This window comes from Falco cherrug, chromosome 13 (assembly GCF_023634085.1).
Source record: "Falco cherrug isolate bFalChe1 chromosome 13, bFalChe1.pri, whole genome shotgun sequence".
NCBI lineage: Eukaryota > Metazoa > Chordata > Aves > Falconiformes > Falconidae > Falco > Falco cherrug.
The window spans coordinates 28844805-28866581 of NC_073709.1; the positions used below are offsets into that span (position 1 = coordinate 28844805).

Consider the following 21777-nt stretch of genomic DNA (forward strand, 5'->3'; position numbering starts at 1 on the left):
GTAACAACCACCACTATCACAACACAGGATGGTTCAAGACATGGGAAAACCTCCACAGTGACCAGGGCCCTCATTGCACACAGCCTCCAGTTCTGGAGACGAGCGGTTGTTCCAGTGATAGGAGAACTACCAAGACTTTCCTGAGCCCCTACTAACAGCCAAGACTACCACTGCTTACTAACATTAAAACTCAACACTTAAACAAACAAACAAAAAAACCCACCCAACAAACCCCACGCCAAAAAACAACCAAACAAGCAAAAACCCCAACAACCACCAAAAATCACCAGTCACATTTAGAAACAGGGACTCACGCACTTAGAATAAAAAAGGAAGAGCAAAAAGTGATCTTGCCTTCCGGAGAAAACCAGGCAGCACCTACAGTATATGTGCTAGTTTAGTATCAATCCCACACAGGAAAATGTCAAAAAATAGATTTTACAGCTTGTGTCTAAAAAGAAAGTGCATTTTTCTCCCCTCAGAATCTATTTTTAATATCGCATCTGAATTCAGAAGGCAGGAAAGAGGCAATGGAAAGCCTTTCTTTGAAAGGGTGTCTAGGAAAGCAGGTTTGCTCCAGAGAGGAAAATTAAATGAAAAAATTCTCCCAGTGGGATACCCACAAGGCTACTCTTCTTCAAACCACAGGCAGCAGACACCTACCTGATGGGTAGCTATCCCAACTCAAACTTTTTTTTTTTTTTACTATCTTATGCAACTCCCTTTACAGTAAATATACATAATGTTCCTATTTCTGTTTCCATATATATAGTGACTACAGTGTTATTTGTAAGTCCAGGATCTATTACCACGACCTGTAAGTGAAACAGAAGTACAAATGTTTTGTCTTCTCTCTTATTTTTAAGACATCTCAGCTGTGAGAGAGAAGAGGGCAACATTCTGCCTTGACAAATTAATCAGGGCAGAACTGGTATTAACCATGCTGCTAAGCTCCAGGTGAAAATTCCAATTACTTGGCTGATTTCTTACATTCACAGCTGCACCTTCTTCATACCTGTCCTTACTGTAAACCAGAAGCCAGGTTTTACTGGCCGTTTTGACAGGCCGTGGTACCACTTTGCAGGTGCTGCAGAACCATCAGAAGCCATGGTTTGAAGCATCTCCCCGAGATAGGATTATTGAAAGCCAAGGGAATTGAACAAGATGTTAAAATATATGGAGGGACTGGGTGGGACCCAGCTGATCTCAAAGGGACAGGGAGACAGGGCTGCTGACAGAGGAGGAGGAGTGAGACGAGAGCCCCGGCGCAGCCTTCTTCCCCAGTAAAGCACGTTCTGATATGCTGGGAACCCAGACAGTTCGCTTCAGGATGGGCTCACATTTAACGATGCTCTGGCCAAAAGCAGCTTTTTCCATTACAGTTTCAAGTGTTGTTGGTACACACCACTCTTAAGTCAAATATGAAATCTATTTCACTCTTCTGCAGATGCATTCAGGGTATTTTTTGTCCCAAAACGATTCAGGAGCACCCTGCGTGCTTTCATTAGCTTTTCTGTTGTTGTTCAACAAGCATTTTATAAATCACTCTTCTAGTTACTTTTATCACATACATGCAATCTCCTCCAGGCAGCTGCCCCAGGAAACCAGGCACACTGAACTCTATCAGAAAACAGCAAGGTACCATCACAGGGCAGCATTATATCCAGAGACAAAAGTGTCATTCAGTGATCAAGCCGGTGAATGCTGGTCACCGCACGGAGACAAACAGAGCTGGCAGAGCCACCAGGATGGATGATAACGTATTAATGTTATGTGCTTTATCCTTTTAGTAAGCTATACGGTCACTTACATCGCTGGCATTATTTTGATGTTTTACTACTGGATATTTGCATAGATTGACTTTCAAATTTAAAAAGAGGCAGCCAAAGAAAGGGAGACCTCTTACAGAGGTGAAAAAACCCCAAATCCCCAACCCTCCCTCCACCTCATGTGACTCTTTCTACCTTTGTTCCTGGCTACAAACAATCTCGTTCCAAACTCACCTTGTTAGCCAGCATTTGCTGCTGAGCCTCAATTTGTTGCTGCTGGCGTGATGCCATTTCCTGAAGTTCAGCCAGTGTCATATCCATCCTTGGAGCACTGACCTGTCAATGAAAATCCAAAGCATGCCAAGTCTAGAATTTTTAGTTTCACTAGGATCTAACTCAACAGAGCTACTCCAGAAAAGTACAATAAAGGTCTTAAAAAAAAAAATAACAACTGAGTAGCCAATAAAATAATTAGAAAGAAATGGTAAAAAAAATAAATAAATAAATACATGCACAGCCCAACCCAGCAATACACAAGCTGACATTCTCTTGAAACATTAATATTTCTAGCAAAATGTTTCTAGCAGCATTTTAAATAGGCATTTTGGAGCCCTTTATAATTAAGCTCAGCATGAATCAGCTTTGACTGACTGAGCCCAGAATGCTCAGCACATGGCAGGATGGATCTGTGGTCGTAGGTGTACCATTGCAATTCAAAGCACTTCAACGTAAGTTGAAGAAAATGGAAAGTTTAAATATAGTAGGGGAAAAAATAACACACCGCTCTCAAAGATAGCACTATTATTACATTAGTTACCTGTTCACACATTTCCTGAATCTAGATTCAATCTTACATCCGTAAGTACATCTTCTGGAGCAAGAATAAATGACAGACAATGGATTCAATGCTGAAACACTAGCTGGTCTCAACTTGAAATCCAGAACTAGGGATCTCTGACACGAAACTGACCACGAAAATAATCAATGAACTGAAGGAAAAGGAGAGAAAAATTCTGATTGGAGTAGAGAATGGAAAGTATGCTGAGTTTGCTGCTCTGAGATCACCTGTACAAACACAGATATGGCAGCCAATGGATCTCAGGCACCTCTCAAAAACTGAAAGCAAGGGTGATAATTGCTAGAGGCTTTGTGTCTATTTTAGAGCAGTCATTAGCAATATCTCCAAAATCTCTCTCAAGTTTCCAGGGTAGGATTTGCACCAGTATCTCAAAAGAAGGGAAGCCTCCATTTTCACTATACTGGCCACTGCATCGAGCACTTACTCCATTCTCTATTCTTCGATCGCCAGGCACTTTCACGCCATTTCTTTTTAAGGTTGGATCTTGAGACCTTTGTCCAGTCCCTAGACAGAAGTACAGGAATAGTCAAAGATAGTAAGCTACTTTAGGATTTTTCTTACCCCTTTAGACACAGCATTCAGTACAAAAAGAGAAACAGTACAATCATTTTGGTTTAGAATCTAAACACCTGTTCTTCCCATGTGCTTACCACTAAGATAAACTTAACTGATGACACAAGACGTTTTATGAAGAGGTTTCTTTCAATGTCAACATTTGTTTTAAAACATTGGACTGTTTAAAAATAGCCAAACAAAAAAGCTTAACCAACGGTACACTATTTCAATCTCTCTCCTGCAGTCAACAGGCAGTTGGTCCCTAGTAAGTCTGCATTACAAATAGTCACAAAAACGTGCTCCCTTCTGCAAATGACAGAAAAATAACTGGTTAATTCACAGAGAGGCAGTGTCTTAAAACCAGTGTCCAGATGTTCTGGTATGCCTTCCTCAACTGTCTCACAGAGGACATGAATAACAAAGGTTAGTCACCTGTCATGAAAGATGCATCATTTAACCTACAGCTGATTATTCACACATAAGGAAGTTTAAAAGCACAAATTTTTTTTCTTCCTGGCAGTTGTTGTGGCAGTAAAGGTGCTACTGAACTAGAATCCTACTTCAAGGTTTCCATCAAGTTACGTACAGTGTTCAGATGCCAAACACCAAGCTTGCATATTTCCCTGCAGGACACACATGTACTACAGGACGAAGCCACGTCTGTCAGCTTCTTGCCCATTCGATACCTATTTCAAGGCCATACTCCTGCAAGATGAACTGCAGAGCTCCTGACTATTCATTTGCTCTTCCTCAAATATATTGCTTAGCAATGCCATGGCCAGTAAAATGCCAATAATCCTAACACTACAAGCCCCCTGGACTTGAAAAATTACATCCTGACAACTAAACTTCATTATAAGACCCTTAATGCATAGCAATGGCACAGCTTTAACTTTCCATGTACTCATTCTATCATCATCACACATTTCAAACATCAAGATACATTTAGCAATTTTAAAATATGCTGGGTACAATGGCACTTAAATGCAGTATGTCCAGCACCGAGTAAGGTTACCAAGGATGAAAACAGAAAAACGGGAGGAAGAAGAATCCAATAGACTGATTTGAAGATAAAAGTCCCATGGATGCTACCAAAGAGATAAATGTGGGATGCACAGAAGAACCTTGAAAAGCAAAGAGTGATTTTCTTTATAGGTTTCATACTTAGATTTACAATACATAAATAATTACGTTCTCAGAGGACTTGACTAGGCAGTTCATTTAAAACTACTCCTGAAACTAATACGAATGCATAGATTGTGGGGAAAACATCAAAGAACTCTATCTTTTTCCAAGTATTCTAAATTTATCACCCTTGTAAAGTATGATCCAGATTAAACATCCCAAGCCCAAATAACAGATTATATTACTGGACAACAGTGTGGTCACTAGATTTAAAAGAAGAGACTGTCACAGATCTCTAGATAGTTAACAGTGGCTAATATATTTAACAAAGCCCCTGGATGCTTTGGTGATTACCAGCTTTGGAAAACCTGCAAAGGTATCAATTTGGATTTAATGTTCCCAAATCTGGCAAGGGAGGACGAAGTCTTTACTAAAATTTAGAAGTTTTCTGTTACTAACATTCTCTGCTACTAACATTCTCTGTTCATAAGAAAATAACAGTCAGACCAAAAAGGCCTGCAACACCATACTGTCTATCAACATTAATAAATAACATATGCAAGCTGTTGCCTCGATCTTGAGGAATGAAGTGAAACTTAGACAAAGGAGCTAGCTGAGATCAACACCTACCTGCTTCCCGGCAGGGAGAGCGTTCGTGCCGAAGAAAGAAGCGAACCTCACTTCTCTGCATTCCAAAGCGCTGCAAAATATCCAGCATCCGTTCATTATCGGCTATGGGACGTTCTGAAAAGGTTAAAAGCCAGTTGACTATTACATCCCTATGTAGCTTGGGCACATACCACAACAAAGCAAAAATGTCTGTCCATCACCTTGCACTTGAACGCCTGGTATTGTCCAGGTGCAGTGTGTGCACCTACCCCTTGCCCTCACCCAAGGCATTGCTACCTTCTCCTTAGGAAGACACAGTACCTCTCCTTGCTTCTGAAATTAAACCAACGCCTCCGAGAAGCAGCTACAGCCCTCTGAAAGTCCACCCCCTTGCAGGGAGAAGCTGAGGCACCACTGCAGCCCAAGGGGAAGCAAACAGGCAATTTAGAGCTTTTGGCTCTAGTGCCTTAGTTTTGTATTTGCAAATCATCCTGCCTGCTGACCGCTGCAGGGAACGTGCTGCCATGCCTTCTGCTCCACGTCTGTGGCACCTCCAACGTATTTCCCAGTCATTCCCACCCCCTCCTCAAGGGCTCCTCTGCCCTGATTCCTACCAGGACTCATTTACTTCCTATTCCACCAAGAATTAAGAGAGATGGCAAAGGAAAACTCTCAGAGAAGAGGAATTCTCTTCTTAACGCTTCCTGAGGATTGCGATCAAATGCTGGATTGCAGCTCTTGTGCTGAAGCTCAGGCAGAAGCACTCCATGCCCTGAAGAGGCTCAGTACCCAGCGGGCCTGATCCTCGGCGATCCATCACAGCTCCCGTCACTTCAAGTATTCTCCTATAGCTCCCTGTCAGCCATAGATCTGGCTTATTCTCTCAGACAGCAAATTTCATGAAGTTCAGATTACACGTGTAAAAGCTGAACAACTTAGGATTCACAGGTCAAAGAAAAAAAAAAATACTAGACAGTGAAAAGTGACTCCACTAAGAACTTGCCATTTTCTTTCAGACAGTTAAGACAACGTTTCTTTAAAAGGTACATGCACAAGTTTCACTGAATTTCCTTTCCTGCTCTTGCTCCCAAGTTCAGGATTCTGTCACATCTCTAATTTTTAAGGTTTACTTGTTGTCTTTTGATATTACAAGAATCCAGTGGGAGCCTACATTCACCACCTTCACTTACCAGTCCTCCTCCCTTTCTGTATTACTCTTCTTCCAGAAGTTACCCACTTCACAGCTGGGCATCCACAGACAGCATATAATTAGAAGTACTTATTGGCCTCTCAATCTTTACACAAAAGCAATTTCTTTTGTTACTTTAAACATTTCACCATAATTTTTTAGGTCTATTTTAAAAGTGATGGCAACTATGTGGTCAATGTATCACAGCAGTCAATTTTACAGAGTCAGGATACTGTCATAGTATCTTATGACAACATCTGAGACTCATGATCAGGTTGGATCCATTTGCACTGGGTGCCAGACAAACAGAAGATACTGTTCCTGGCCTGAGAAACAAGCCCAGAGGACAAAAACTGAAACTAAACACCTCCAGTTTTGCATCAGTTTTGGTTTTCCCGATATTGTTTTTGTTGGATGTTTCCTTTCATTATTTAAGCAAGGGGAGGAAAAGAAAAAAGGAAGAAAAAAAGAGAAAGAAATCAGAGAGTAGTTCATTCATATTCAATGGAGTCTTTCAAAGTCAGTCTTAATATGGAATAATCATTTCAGGGGAAAGTATAAATGTTTTCAATTTCATAAGAAGAAGAGTTACTAACACGTTTTCAGCACGTGAAAAGCTCTTTTCAACATAAAAGTGTTTCCTTAAATGAAAATGCTGCAGCTGTGCTCAAGCAATCTAGGAAGGAAAATTTCTGGAGTCACTGTCAAAAGAGATTAGCTTTACAGAATAAGCAAGTAGGTCACTGTTACAGAAAAAGCAGTCTCTTGGCGGATACTTGTCTAGACAGCTAAAAAAGCTCTTCATCTGCTGAACCCTAATTCAAGGGAAAAAAAAAGGGGGGGGGGGCAAACCCAAAACCAACAGTACTGTTGTCAGATTTCCATCTTAAAGAATATACAGCAGTCTTATGAAACAGATTTCTAGCAGCTCAGCAATACTTCAGCTGAAACTCTATTATCAAGGGAGATGCCCTTTACACAAGGATTCTGTCAATACCATTCAGTGACTTCAAAGGAAGGTCAAAGAGATTTTAAAATACCAAACAAAACTACATTTGGAACGCTCAGGAAGAAAGGACAAACAATCAGACTTTTTTTATTTATTGCCTGTATGTCTCATAAAAAATAATAATAAAAAACCCCCACAACAGAACACCACCACAAATCTTTGTACACGCACACAGCTTTTGACTGCCTTCCACAGCGGCTGAGGTAGTCACTTAACAGAATCCTGGCGATAATAGGAAGATCAAGAGAGTTTGCCCCAATACTCATCAAATTTCAAGCAAAATTAGGAGGACAAGAGGAGGAGGAGGGCTGGAAGAGTATTAAACTTGCTCCCTTCAGGGAGCAGAGTGCCTCAAGCGCACTCGCAGCGATCTTTCAACGTATGCTTAATAAGGTCTGACAACAGAAGCTAAAATTCCTGAGCAAGCATCAGAAAAAGAGACACAAGCGATGTAAAAAGGATCTCAGTAATTGAAGTCTGAGAAATAATTTTCCAATGCAAGTCTTTTGTTCCTACCCCAGAAGGTTAGCTGTCGTGCATCATGTTTGTTATAAAATAGTTTAATTTGTTCAGTGTAAAACGCAAATAAAATAGAAGTCACGGTATACCTTGGCAAAACAAGATAGTGAACTTTGCCAACATCTAAAATGAGATCAGATAAAAGCTAAAAGTATTTCTCTCCCTCACGGCCCTCCCCCCCGCCCCCCCCCCCCCCCCCCAAAAAAAAAAATATTCAGAGCATACATGAAAACACATCTTGCAAGTGGTTGCTACTGGATGTTTTAAAGATGGTTAAGAAAAGATACATTTTATCTGAAACAACATGCATGTACTTCATCCAGTACTCAAGTCTTCTATTGTTACATGATTCGATACTCTGATTTTTGTTACTAAGTACAATTGGAAACTGTATACAGTTTTACACACACATATCAGTGTTTGTATAAAGCAGTAAATAATTAGCAAATATGACAGGATCAGTGAAGGGAATAAGAATAATTTGGTTTCTAAAACAATTGTCAAGGCTTTCACTGCACAAATAGATAATACCTTTTTTTTTTGCTCTTGGGACAATAGCCATGCAAATAACACTTAGATATCTGTTCTTCCAGTATCTCACGGCATCTTTGCGAAGACTAATCTCAGAAAAAATTCTCTGCTTCACTTCACGTTTCTGTATCCAGACTATTTTCTTACATCTCCTTGAGTAGCACAGAGGCTGACAACTTGATTTTACAAATAAACTTCCATGTATTATATGGTCCCACTCAGCCACAAGTTCACTTTTCAACTCAACAAGACCATTTTGACACTAAGCACTGGCAGACTTCACTTGCCTCTCAGTATAGGTTCTCTCCCTTGGTTTCAGGACAATCTCTCTGCCTTTTCTAGCATATTCTACATGATCATCTCAAAAGTCAATCAAGAATCCATGTTCAGGAAACACAAGGAAAGGAGCTGCCCACTTTAGCAGAGCTCCAGCTTTGGTAAGGACAGGAGAACCCTGTCCCTCACCATCACAACCTCTTTAACAGGGCGTGGGGCCAAGGCCAACTATAAATTCAGTGGTTTACCTAAACCTTTATTTAATTGTCTTTCACTGTAGACTTTGGTATTGGTATTAGACAGAGTTGGACAAAGGTGTACAATAAAAACACTTCCCTAAAAGATCTCTTCCCATGCTGGATTTGTGATTTTATTTCACTATCATTTAAAAATGAAAGATGCCCTCTTTTCTAAGGAGAAGAAAAAAAACGTGTTGCATTTTTTACAACTTGGAAATATCAGAAACATTACACCTGTTAGAAGCAGCTAAAAAAAAAAAAAAAAAAAAGAAACAACTCACACCTCATCCTATTAAACAAACACTGAGCTCACCAAAGACTTCTTTGAACAGCTGTGAGCCTGAGCCAGCAGCAGAGGAGGAGAGGAACATAAGCCCTTATCATCTGATTCTTTTATAATTTTGTTGAAGTATCTCAAAAAAGTTGGATCAAATATTATTTTTCATGACTTAAAATCCTTCTGTGATTCACCTCTGGATGGCTACCAGTATCAAATTAGTACCATGGAGACAGGAGATAAGTCAAGGAGTCCTGCCCCATTTAAGCCATGAAAAGTTAGCCATGCTTTAGCTTTCCATTTGTTTGCTGACATGGTCTCCAGTTCCAGTGGAGCACTGCAAGCCAGGGAGATTTCAACTTCAAAGACAAAAAAAAAAATAAATCGGGAAGAACACAGAAGGAAAAACAAAAAAGCCCCAACTGACCACGTACATAAAACTCTTTTCCACAGGCTTAAAAGGACAGGGGAAAGTCAAAAGCAGTTTCTATGTCCTCCCTCCTACCCACCACCCACCTTCTTTAGGGCACTTCACATCAAGCAACTCCTACTAGTTCTGGTAACACTCCTTCCCTTCCAAACTCAGTTAACACAATCAAGAACAATGAAGGTGACATAGAAAAAAGAAGTTTTCCCTTGCCGCTGCAAGTGAAAATGGCTACGGTTGAAGAAATGATTCTGACTTGAGCCACAGAACTACTGATACTACTTCAAAACCACACACAGGCCGCTGGGATCCCACTGTGGGGAGATGAAGGAAGAGAAACCCCCCCCCCCCGTATCCTTCAGAGATTCATTTGAGTCAGAGAAGGGCTGCACAGACACAAGAACATCCGCGTGCTTGAGACCCCTTCTTTTGCTTTTAACTCTTTTTTGCATGCGAGAGCCTTTCCATAGACGCATTACTGTACAGCAGGTCTGATGAAGAGATTAACAAAACTGTAAGGCAGAAATCCTCTGGGACAAGACCACATCTGTCAGGTCTTCCTGTGCTACGTTCCTCGAAGCAGTGAATGCCCAGGAACCCACAAAGTGGAAGCCTCACCTACCTGAGCCACACCACACCTCAGCCAGGTGGCACTCGCTCTCACCAGGCTCCTTGCACAGCTCCACCACGTCTCTGCAGGTGGTTTCAGGGGTGACTGGCACCTCAGTGAAGTGCTGTTCATTGTTACTGAGGTACACCGTCAGAAACATCTGGAAGAGACAAAGGCAACAGCACATGGTTACTTCCCAACACAAAGCCAGACTGCACATCAGACACATTAAACTTACTTATTTTCAACGGCATTGTATCATTTGTTATCAACTACTGTGCATGTGGAATTCCAAAACAAAACCAAATTTATTTTTAAGGTACAAGCAAGCAAGACTACAGAAGTAATTCTCTGCTCAAATAAGTCACATCTGTGGAGGATTGTTTGGTTTTAAATCTGGACCTACTGCTCCTTCCTTCTCTTAAGGCGACGAACCCCTCCCACCTTGCAATATGTATATACTGCACCCATTTAACACTGTAGAAGAAACGGTCATCTAGAGTTCAGAAATATTCTTCATACTGAAAAGCAATGGCAATTACATCTGTTAAAAAAAAAAGAAGACTGAAGCTTACTACATAGGCAGTGAGGTGGAAACATAATTGGCATTTCCGTAACACTTTCATCATAAGGTTTCTTAGACACACAAGTCAACTTGCTGTGCCCTTCGTCTCAGGCTGAATACAAGGTCACCTCCAAGTGTCATTCACAGGAAAGCAAGGATATTTTACTTGGCTTCCTCTTCATAGTACAAAGATCCTTCATCTGTGCTCATTATTCTCTATAAACACACTACACAGCTAGATGTTATTCTTGCTCATGTCTTTCCTGCCAGAACTAGAAAACAAGCATTTTGAAAAGCAGTTGCCTTTATTTTATAGAAAATATTGATAATTACTGCCTCTGAACACCACCTTGCTGTATGCTACTAATATTAAGCTGCTAGCTATAAATTAACGTCAGTTCTCTTCTGAGACCTGTTCTCAACCTCAGTATCAACTGGCTGCTAAGGTGCAGGACTTCCAACGACACCAAAAAAAAAACCCAAACCAGTCAAATATCTTCCAGAAAGCAATTACTCCACTAAGCATTTCAAGGAATGGAAACTTTATCAACAGGCTAATTTTTTCAGTATTTTTCATACAGTTGGAAAAGCTGTTTTTGCAGGAAAAGACACAAATCTTTGCCTGTCCTCCTTTTTTGAGGGTAAAAGGGGTATACATCCTCACAAACAACAGTTCATAGGTAAAAAAAGCCACCCACAACAACAACAAAAATACCAACAAAAACCAGTCCAAATCAAACAAGACAAGAGAGAGATATAAATGTCCTTAGAAATTAAAACAAAACCAAACCACATTACCACAAGCATTATTTCTGTGATTCTGTGTGAATACACTGGAATGAATATTTTTGATGCCACTGCAAAGCAAAATTGAGTCCCACCTTCCTCACAGTTTTAGAAATCCCCTCTTGGGGGTTCTCCTGGAACACAACCCTGCACACTCACACCTCTGATGTCTCCAAAACCTTTCCAGGGCTCACTTGAGTGCCGCGATCCCCTCCGCCACTCTGAGAGAAGCTATCTTTTTTTCTTTTTAAAACTTCTATGCAAAGACTCCACACACAGCATGTCTTGTTACACAGAGTGTAAGTTCTTGTCCCACTTGTGGCAGTATAAACACTTGCCAATAGTACTTCAGGCCTGGGCACCACACCAGATTTAGCACCAGGAGCATGCAGTTCCTCATCTCTAGCTTTACCTAGCTCCCCAGGACAGCTGTTTCTGATAAATTCCTAAAGACCTTCTACAAATATTCAGAGAGTGGAAAAAGCCTGCTGAAAGAGAGCTCAAAACTACCTGTAATCCTTAGGAAAATGTTTAGACGCCCCTCAACCATCTCTTTGTCACGTTATAAAGGGGGGGACGGGGACAAGCAAACCAAAAAACCAAAACCCACATGCACTTTAGAGCTTGTAAGGAGAGGAATTAAGAGACAGAACGTGGAAAACACAGGCAGCAACAAAAGCCCAGTTCCTGACCGATGGAAGCCAGTGAATCCTGCGGAGGGCAGGGAGGCAGATGGAGCAGGACACCCAGCACTTGAGGATTTTATCTGGAATCAAGGCTGCTGCTCACTCCGCAGCCCCGGCTCTTGGAGGGGAGCATCCCACCCAGCCAGGGTCACAGCTGTTCACCCACAGGCCGCAGGGAATTTGTTTTAACTCTCTGGTATGCTTTGTGTGGGCCAGAACTGGGTGACAGGCAGGCAGATAGGGTCAGCTTACCACATACATTTATCATATAGCGAAGACGGGTGCAACTGTTGTGCTGTTTACAGCACCACACGCTGAAGTTCTGACCTAAATTAAGAGACAAAGCTTTCCAAGCAGGAGCTCCAATACTTGGCTTTAATCTTTTGTCACTGAACACGCTATCTTTTAGATGTTGTGTTTCTAGAGGAGGTCAACAGTGATGCGCAATCAGGTTAGAATATCTCTTAATCACAAAAACTGGGGCAGAAGAGTATAAAATAAAATTTTTTTTAAAAAAAAAAAAAGGTCTCCCAAATAGCTTTAGACCAGGGTTACGTAGGTATGTAAAACACATCAACGTGTCACATTTCATGCTGTACAACCTCATATCCGGAAAAGCACTAAATCGCACAGGCTATGTATCTGCAGTAATATTTGTTAGTTTTAAAAGATGAGCTCACAGATGGGAATTAGGAGAAAATTATAAAAAACATGTCATTATACACAAAGCAGACCTAATCTGACCCTAGCAGGGCTGTTCACTCCTCAGTGTGCCTGTTTATATCCAGTTGTTAATCCTTAGGATTTACCAATACAGACAACTACAGAGGAAGGATCACGAGTTGCCATTTCTATCCACAATGCTCAGGATAATTACTAATACATTAAGCCAAAAGCACTCAGACCTGGTGCATGGGGGCTGTTTCTGAGACTTGGTAACGTCTGCATTACTGCTATCTCACGTATTCTAGGAACTGGGGGGTAAAAAGGAAAGAGAAAAAAAAGGCAACCAAACTCTGCAAGTTCCCTAAAAACATACCTCGAAGTCTTAAGAGTCTAAAGCAACTAAAAGGCTACAGAACTGACACGACCTTCACAGCTACCTCCCACTTCCCCTTAGCTCCAGGGACAATGCTGAGATGGTTCAGAAGTCCTCCAAGTAGTTGTGTCCCTCCTCTCCCACCCAAACGGTGGTCACATTTATCACCTTGCAGGGGAGAGGCAAGGAGTTAGCCCTGCCTGCTCCACTGCCTGCACATCTGCAAGGTCTCCTGGGGAAGCCTGCTGCCCACCTGGCCCCGTCAGAGCCTAGGGCAAGCACTGACCAGTATCCACCAGAGAGAAGCCTCTCTCCCCAGAGAAGGCTGGAAAAGGTGAAGAAGCTGGTGTGAACCAAAAGCCTGCTATGGTTTCTTAGTGCTGCTCATAACCCTTGGTGGCTACTGTGGCTTGCACCACCTCACACTGGGATCCCAAGAAAACATCCTTCCCCTGGGAACAGCTCAAAAGCAACACTTCTTACCCACCCTACCAGCTGTTTGATCGCTGTGAAAAAACAAAGGAAACATGAATATTCTCAAGACACCTTGTTCAGAAGTTTGAATCCTGCAGATCGTATCAAGCTAAAGCGTAAAGTGGTCTTTTGCTCCTCCCTGAAACCGAAGATGTTAAGACAGTTTATATATAGGCATCCAGGAATTAAGATTGAAGGAAAAAAGGAAAAAGAACACGCAAAAAAAATTCAGGTTTAGCCAGGCATAAATGAAAGCTTGGTAAAGGAGGAGGTATCTCAGTCAGACCATGCACTTCTTTTAAAGACAGCATCCAGGCAAATACCAAAATATCTGGCAATCCCATATAGTCTTAGATCAGGGTTTTTTCCCCCCTCCTAGACTTCAAAAGGTTGCGTTTTAGTATACAGGTACACTCAGCCCAGTATACAGGCTGAGCACTTTTAAACAGGAGTCAGGTCCCTAACTAAGGTCTAAACTAAAGATTTCCCCCTCGTTCCCCACCCCCAAGGTGTACTCACTGTTTATAGGGACAAAAAAGCTTTAAAATGTAGAAGTATTCCAGTACTGTGGCATACTTGCAAGAAACCAGCAATGTGCTGTGCACCTACTGAAGCAGTTCCTTTTAAAAACCACATCACAGATTTCAGCTGACTCTGCTACAGCTTTAGAAAATAAAAGTTTGCAGTTATGGAGCCACCAAATGAGACCGTTCGATCGGATGCACCAAGGGCATCAAAGGGATGACCAAGGACACAAGCTAAAGCAAGAGATAGTTTTTGCAAGGAATGACTGCAATGCATGCCTTAGAAACAACTGAGAGTACCAAACATAAAGGACTTCATGCCTCAAAAAAGCCTGCCACTTAAGACACAAATTAAGAAAATCCAAATTGGTATGAATAGCAACTTTGAGTCCTCTCAGTTTGAAATATATAATTTTGTCCCAACCCATATTACTTACGCATCACCTCCAACTACAGCCACTAAGTCTGGACTGTAACACACCCAGGAGCAGGAAAAGAGAGTAGCAAGAACAGCATCAAACCAGGAGGACAGAAGAGGACATCAATTAAAGCAAGTCACACCCCACTTTATTGTCCTCCATCTCTCTTCTGCACATCAGTCCCAAAGAGCCTCACATTTGCCTGCAAGTCTGACCCATTTGTTGCTAAGCTCGTCGACAGGATCATTTCATACAATTGCAGTGGTATTAAACACAACATAACACGTCTCAACATCCACAAATAAGTTTTCAACTAACAGTGAAATACTTAAGAACAGCTAGCTCTACAAAAGTCCTAGGCTATGATCCCACTCCATTTTGGCTCCTGCTTTCTTGTATTAAAAAAAACATTATACAGCTTCCAAGCATGTCTGGAATACAAACCTGAGCAAACACATGCCTTACAATTCACGTCCATCCAACGGGATATCATTTCATATCAAAGACTTCATATCAATCTTCTGCTTAGATCAAAAGACCTCAGTTATTGATTAAAAATGGGGGGAATAGAAATGCAATTTACTTTTCAGCTTTGATGGTGTTTCTGTAAGGATTAGACTTATCTTACTCCTTACTTACTATAAAGTTGGTATAAAACATCTTAGGTATGAAAAGTCTGTTAAATTGGACATTTTCTAATATACTAATATTATTCAATTATCCAGGATGTAAGTATTCAAGTGAAAACGCTATTATTGTGCATGATGCAAATTAAAATGCAAGGTCTTTGCTAATTGCTGAAACTACCAGAGTTTAAAGGATGAACGTATTTTTCTTCCCCAATAGTTCCTAGGGAAAGATCATGAAATTTCAACAACCTGTCAGGGCAAAACTCAGTCCTTTATAAAATATTACAATCAAATAGAGAATTTATTACAACCAAAAAAAACCTCCTAACTTAACCTTGGTTTTCACTATTTGCTGAATTCCTAACTTTATACAGTCTTCCTGCACAGCATGTAATATGCAGCATAAACTGTGGCATCTATTCACATCGCATTTTTCATCTTCAAAGCATCTTCTGACCAGGAAGTCGTGACACAAGCAAGCAGTTTCCTACTTTACAGGCAAGGAAACTGAGGCATACAAGAAGGCAATGACAGAGACGAGAACATTATTTGGTAGCCAAACAAGCATACTGCCTCTGGAAATCGTGACTCATCTCATTACCTTGCATTAGAGCTAATAATATAATTCTGTACCACGTCCCATATTCTCTGCATTTTAGACTGAAACCTAATACCCGTGAACCACACAATACTCATGTTGAGGGTTTTTGTATTGCCATAACACAGCTAAGTAATGGCCTTAGCTTGCGTAACAGATTTTCTTAGCTCTCATTTTTAAGGAGGCATTAGAATTCACTTGTTGGGTCTTTTCCAACCCAAACAATTCCATGATTCTATGAATTCACATCCTGAACTAAAATATATTTTTAAAAGTTAATTTTACTTAGCTGAAAAACTAGTGACATAGAATTTTTAGATTAACAGATTAACTCAGATTGCAAGTACAGGTGACAGAAATGAGAAATAACTGCTTCCACCCACAGACCTGATACCCACAGTTTTAACCACAAATGAGTCTTCCCTGATAAATATCAAACCCCTTCAAACAAAGAGTTTTAAATGGAAGTCTTGCATCTTACCTAGTGGGAACACTGATGCTGCACCTTCCCAGATGGCCACAAAGAAATCAGCTGCTAAAATAGGTATTTTTGCTGATGATGCAACTTTCTAAATAACAGAAGACAGCCTGCACAACAGCACATTTTCCTGTTCTGATAAACAGAATTCTGAGCTGGTGCATAGTTAGGGCTTGCCATTTAACACCAAGTATACCACAGCAGTAAAGTAACTCCGTGATTCTTTCACGTCAAGTTCCTCAGCACCTGAAAACAGTCCTTCAGTAGGCAACATCCTCACTTAATGTACCTGAAGATTAAGGTAAGTAAAAGATTAAGGTAAGCAAAGATTATAATAGACTTACTAGAAGACAGGCACACGGGATGATTGCTCTCCGCAATCCTTTTCATATTCAGCTGTTCAATAAAGCTAGGTTCAACAGAAATGTGGAGTAAAGTTTAATATCTGCCTACGGCCACACCCAAGTGCACGGCGTTAGGTTCTGGCCATCTCACCCACCGCACACACAAATCCGTTTATATTGTCCTGGCTTTTGGCCATAAATATGAGAAGGGAAGTTATGATGCAAGGTAGGTGGAGTACAGTAGGAAGCACCATGGGATTGTTCAGATTATTCCCGGTCTATAGAAAGCACAGCCCTTTTCTCCTTCAATTGTATCACAGGAGAAAACAAGACCGAGCCTTTATTCTCAAAGGCATGGTAGTTTCTGCTTGTATAGATTATTATGTATTTGTATTTTATCTTTGGTAAAAATGCCATGTTCCAGGACTTAAAATACAATGAACATGTACGTATGCTCTCCAAGGGGGAAGAGAGCTGGAAACAGCAAGGAGGAAGCTTTTCCCCCCCTCCCTCTTATCCTTAAAGTAGAGAGAACAGAATGAAAACCATCTGCTTTTGATATACACTAGTTAAACTGGGCAAATGCTATAGCAGAAACGCCACATTATGTCTCTCTACCAGGCAGGTATCTGAATCATCATTAGGGGAATCTGAAAAGCTACAAGAAAACCAGTCCGAGTTCTGGCCAAGCGTTGTTACTGTCTGGATTCAATGGATGCAGGTTTGCAGCCCTCCTAGTTCATGGACAGCAACCTCAAAGACAGAACTCAGTGCTTCAGTTCAGACTCACAAATGAGGAAGATGAGATTACAACCTTCCTGCCAAACCTTACAGAAAACCATCATTATCCTAGTTTAGCCATTCTGATTTTGTGAAATCTGTCAGGTGTAACTCAGGACTGGCAAATACGGGATTCCTAACCTACATTCCTCCTCCTTCAACAGCCCATTATGCACAAGGCCATCGAAAAGAGAGCTTTCCAAACAAAAGACCTTTGCTTGGAACCCAAGTTACATTTTCTGACTTTGTTTTCCTTCAGTCATTCTATTACACAAGACGAGGACAAAAGTCCTCCCATAAGTCAGACACCAGAAAGGTCTGTGCAAATGAAGCTCATTATTTTGGATGAACGCTAAGCACAGGAGCAACACACCCTACGCTCTTTGCTTGAGCTGCCACACATCACTGAAAGCAAGGATGTCTCAAATCGAGAGTGGATTTTAAAGCCACTTATACTTTGGCACTGCGTTATCTATTGTAACATTAGCATTAAGAAAATATTCTAAAAGACACAGGCCGGTTTGTTTGTGTTTTAAGATACATAAACTAAATTGGTTTCAGTAACATATGTAGGAAACCACAGCCTTTTGCTGAGCACCCACATTTGCCAACACATCATGTACAGCTCATTTTGCTCAGACCCAAATCCACACTTGGATTTGTACCAATTTAGTTAAACAACTGCAGGAATTCAGGGTAAACAAACCCTCAATACATTCTTCATATTGTACCACACAGCAACATGTTCACAGATATTTTCCCACCACCATCTGTGAAGTTCCTCTCCTCCACACGATCCCTTCCACCCCAAGTACTCTCCCCCTTTCTCCCCAAATCCTTCCTCGTGGCTCCTTAGAGCCACTACTTTTGCACTGTTGGACACTTCACAAAACCCGCTGCAAGTTGACTAGCAGAAAAGCAAGCCTACACACGGTGCTTGGACTTGTACTGTTGGCGTCCTACTTGAAGCTTTCTCCTCCTCCTGGAGTCAGCAAATAAGAACTGGGGCTTTGGAAGCTTGCCCCTTCAGGCAGACTCTGCCTCATTTTCTGTGTTCGGCACGGAGTTATAAACACTCGGTTACACAAGGACAAAGCAATTATTTTCAGGCAGATAAAAAAAATGATACCACATAATTGGTTACAATTGGTAGTACGCTCTGGAAAAGGATAACAGTCTGACTCTCACACATAACCAAAGGGGTTTACAGTTGTTCCTCGTCCCGTTCTTCACTATCACAACACACGTGGCACCTAAAAGGAGCCTGAAGTCAAGGCAACATCCAAGCATAATGAGCGGGGTTATGAACTCAAGCTTAAGCTTGAATCATCTCAATTTTCTCTACTTGCGTCAGACCCAGAGGCAGCCTTTGTACTAAGAAAAATAATAATAATAAAGGAAAATTACAAAAAATACCCAAAAACCACTAAGCTGCCCTTGCTGCTTTAGAGCTTTGCATCCCCCTCACTGGGGATAAGCGTTACTGTTCTCTTAGCCTCCTAGACAGCTAGAGGCCAATAAAAAGCCATATCAAGTGCTCCCTGTCAGGACACTTGAGAATTACACTTCTCAAAATAGTCCCTTATGATGCATGTATATTCTTAAAATGAAAAAAAGCGTCTAGTGTTTTTCCTGATAATAAAAAAAAAAAGATTTCATACAAGCCAGGACCCTTCACAGAGAAAACCAAAGTTACACCCACGTCAGGGATGAAAGCGCATTTAGCACAACCTACACCTAAGCAAGACAGGCTATCACCATAAACCGGCACCTCTACCACCCCCACCGCACCGCCCACTGCCTAAGACACCAACTTTATACTGGGTTTAAAAATACTAGTTTTCCACTTTTCCAGCCAAGATATAATAATCTCTCCAATAAAAAGACGATCAACATTCACACCAGGAAGCACTCCCTGCCTCAGCCCACCAGAACATGCAAATCAAATCCACATTTATTGCGCAAAAAGTGCCTGACCCACACATCAAGCAAATTTATTACTTTCTAGTTACTGGCAACAGGGGGCTGTGCTCCTGACAGCACCCATGAGGGAGGCAGAGTACTGGAGTACAAAAGAAGGATTTGGGGGGGGGGGGGCAAGTCAATATCTACCTCAAACTGTTCAAAAAACCCAACAAAAATCCAAAGCCAAACACCCAACAAGAGAACCAAAGCTTTGTGATTTAATAGCAACACAAATCATGTAGCAAGTTAGAAAAAAAAAAAAAAAGACGTGTATAACACTGATTTACTCCAGTCCCAGCAACATCCTAGAGCTCAGTGCCAAATGTTTTTTAAAGTACTACTCCTTACATCGTGTTAGTCACTCAGTCACTCCTCCAGGAAAATAGCTGCCAAAGTCCGTGTCCTACCTCCATGACACAGATCTACGACAAACCAAAACACTCATGACATGCACAGCTAGGTCAGAGGACACACCATTTCTGGCACCCAAAACAATGACATATGTCTAACCACGCAGGTAATTCCAGCGTGGGGACAGTCACAGCACACACTGCCTGAGCTGTTTGGTGACACAAGCTGACCAGCTGGGTACCCTGAAGGACGTTACCACAACGTGACATTCAGGAGCACTGTAGCACAGCGCAGGCTGGTACCTCCTTTATGCTGCAGCCCCGGAACATGCTGTTGAGCCATCTACATTCAGGACAAATGAAAAAAACAACCCCCAAACAGGAATTTCAGACCACATCACAACAGGCTGCGTACTTTACTGCTTTCAAGGTCAGCCCTGGCTTCCTATATAGTTGCCTTCAGGAAGCACAGCCTTCCTGCTATATGAGCTTCTCAGTCTCACCAGGATAAATACATGTTTGTGTTAGTCCAACTTAATCCTCACAGAGAGTGAGAATACTCAAAAGGTGGTGGAGAAATTCCCCTCTATTACCATCTCTCAAGACAACACGGAGGTTAAGGAAAGCATAAGGTATCATCTCACTGCTACAGCTTAGCTGAGCTGAACGGTGAGCTGACGAAGGCAAGCCATGCTCTTCACACACACTCGCCCTGCTACGCCCGATTATGCAGCCACGTGGCAACTCAATTCCACCATATAAGCCTTTTTGTTGCTTTTTGCCTTTAGTGTAGGGAGTATTTCCTCACGTCACCCAACTCCTTACTAAATTCAAGGGGAAGCTACACGTGGCTTCGGGTGGGGATGGAAACCAAAGGAACGAAACCATCTATTTGTGTAGCAGCCTACTATTAAATTAATTAAGTGTAATGTCACACTGTACCTTTGCAGAAGGGTAGGTCTTCCCAATTCACCGCCAGTTCTGGGTGGGAACACACTCTGGTTGCAATGGAAGCGTACCTTGAAGAACAACCTGCGCTCGTCAGACCCAGACCCAGTACACTGAGTGCAAGCAGGCAACCAACATACCCACCAGCAATGCTGAAGACAACCAGCACGAAATGCCTATGCTTGGTGATCATATGTTTGACAACAGCTGAAGTTATTATTCAAGCCATAAAGAAGAGGTTTTGTCCTACCACTTCTGGGCTGCAAACACAGAGGAAGTCATTAGTAACTGTGCAGATACTGAAGAATATTATGCTATAGCGGCACGCGTTCAACTGGCACAGAAGACACATTGAGCTTTTAGCACCAAAACAGATGGTTCTTTTTTGTTATTTTGCAAGTTAAAAGGGACCGGTGGGGCTATTCCAACACTGGGTACTATGGATGGTCAGATGGTCTTAGCCAACCACATTATAACAGGATATGTACAGCAACTACAGCAGAACTGGGAAAGAGCAATCTTGTTCCATCAGTCAGCCCGTTAGCCCACCAAGCACCCTGCTTGATCCAGTCTTTGCTCCTGTAATGTGGAGTTCTACATGCTTTAGCTTTCATCAGGAAACATTCAGCTACTATAACAGAAGCTGCAGAAGAGTGACAGATTGTACAGTTGATCACTGTCTGACAGGTTTTATTTAAGTGCCGCTCACTCCCCAGAGCTCTTTCTAGGCAATACCAGGCTCTACGCAGACACGCCGGCTGAGAAGCAAAAGAAGGGAAAGCAGTTCATCAAAGCGAGGCAGCAGGCGTGCTGGGCGGCTCTGCGTGTTGTCACCAGTAATCTTCACAGACGACCTTGTATGAAATGGTGGTCACTGAGGGGATGTCACGGCTATTTTAAATGAATTAAATGGCATACAGTTTAATCAAATCAACGTTTATATTACGCCAGGCTCCTCAACAGGCTTCTTTTGCCCCAAGAACTCCAGAAACTGTCCCTCTCAGCCTATTACTATTTGGCCACTCATTCAACTTCCCTGGAGGCAGCAGAAAACCTTTTCTCTAACCCAACCTCACTAAATGCTATTTGCAAGAAAAGCAATCTAAACAATGTTTTTGTGCAACACTGGGAAACCACACTGCAGAAAGGCCTCACATGGGCCAGACCTCTATGTACAATAGCACGGGAATAACGATGC

The 21777-nt window shown here is 41.7% G+C and overlaps 1 protein-coding gene across 3 annotated transcripts in view; it reads right to left on the minus strand.

Moving 5' to 3' along the window:
• The window catches only part of TP53BP2 (tumor protein p53 binding protein 2), a 78611-nt gene that overhangs the window by 19053 nt on the left and 37781 nt on the right, over nucleotides 1-21777 (minus strand). For 2 of the 3 annotated variants that reach the window (XM_055726043.1, XM_055726042.1), the window contains 4 exons: nucleotides 10007-10154; nucleotides 4939-5052; nucleotides 3053-3132; nucleotides 2004-2105 (listed from right to left, as the gene is read on the minus strand). In XM_055726043.1, the coding sequence (XP_055582018.1) occupies nucleotides 2004-2105; nucleotides 3053-3132; nucleotides 4939-5052; nucleotides 10007-10154 (444 nt within the window). Of the gene's footprint in view, nucleotides 1-2003; nucleotides 2106-3052; nucleotides 3133-4938; nucleotides 5053-10006; nucleotides 10155-16536; nucleotides 16648-21777 lie in introns of those variants that run through there. The other variant, XM_005441252.4, reaches the window with a different exon arrangement.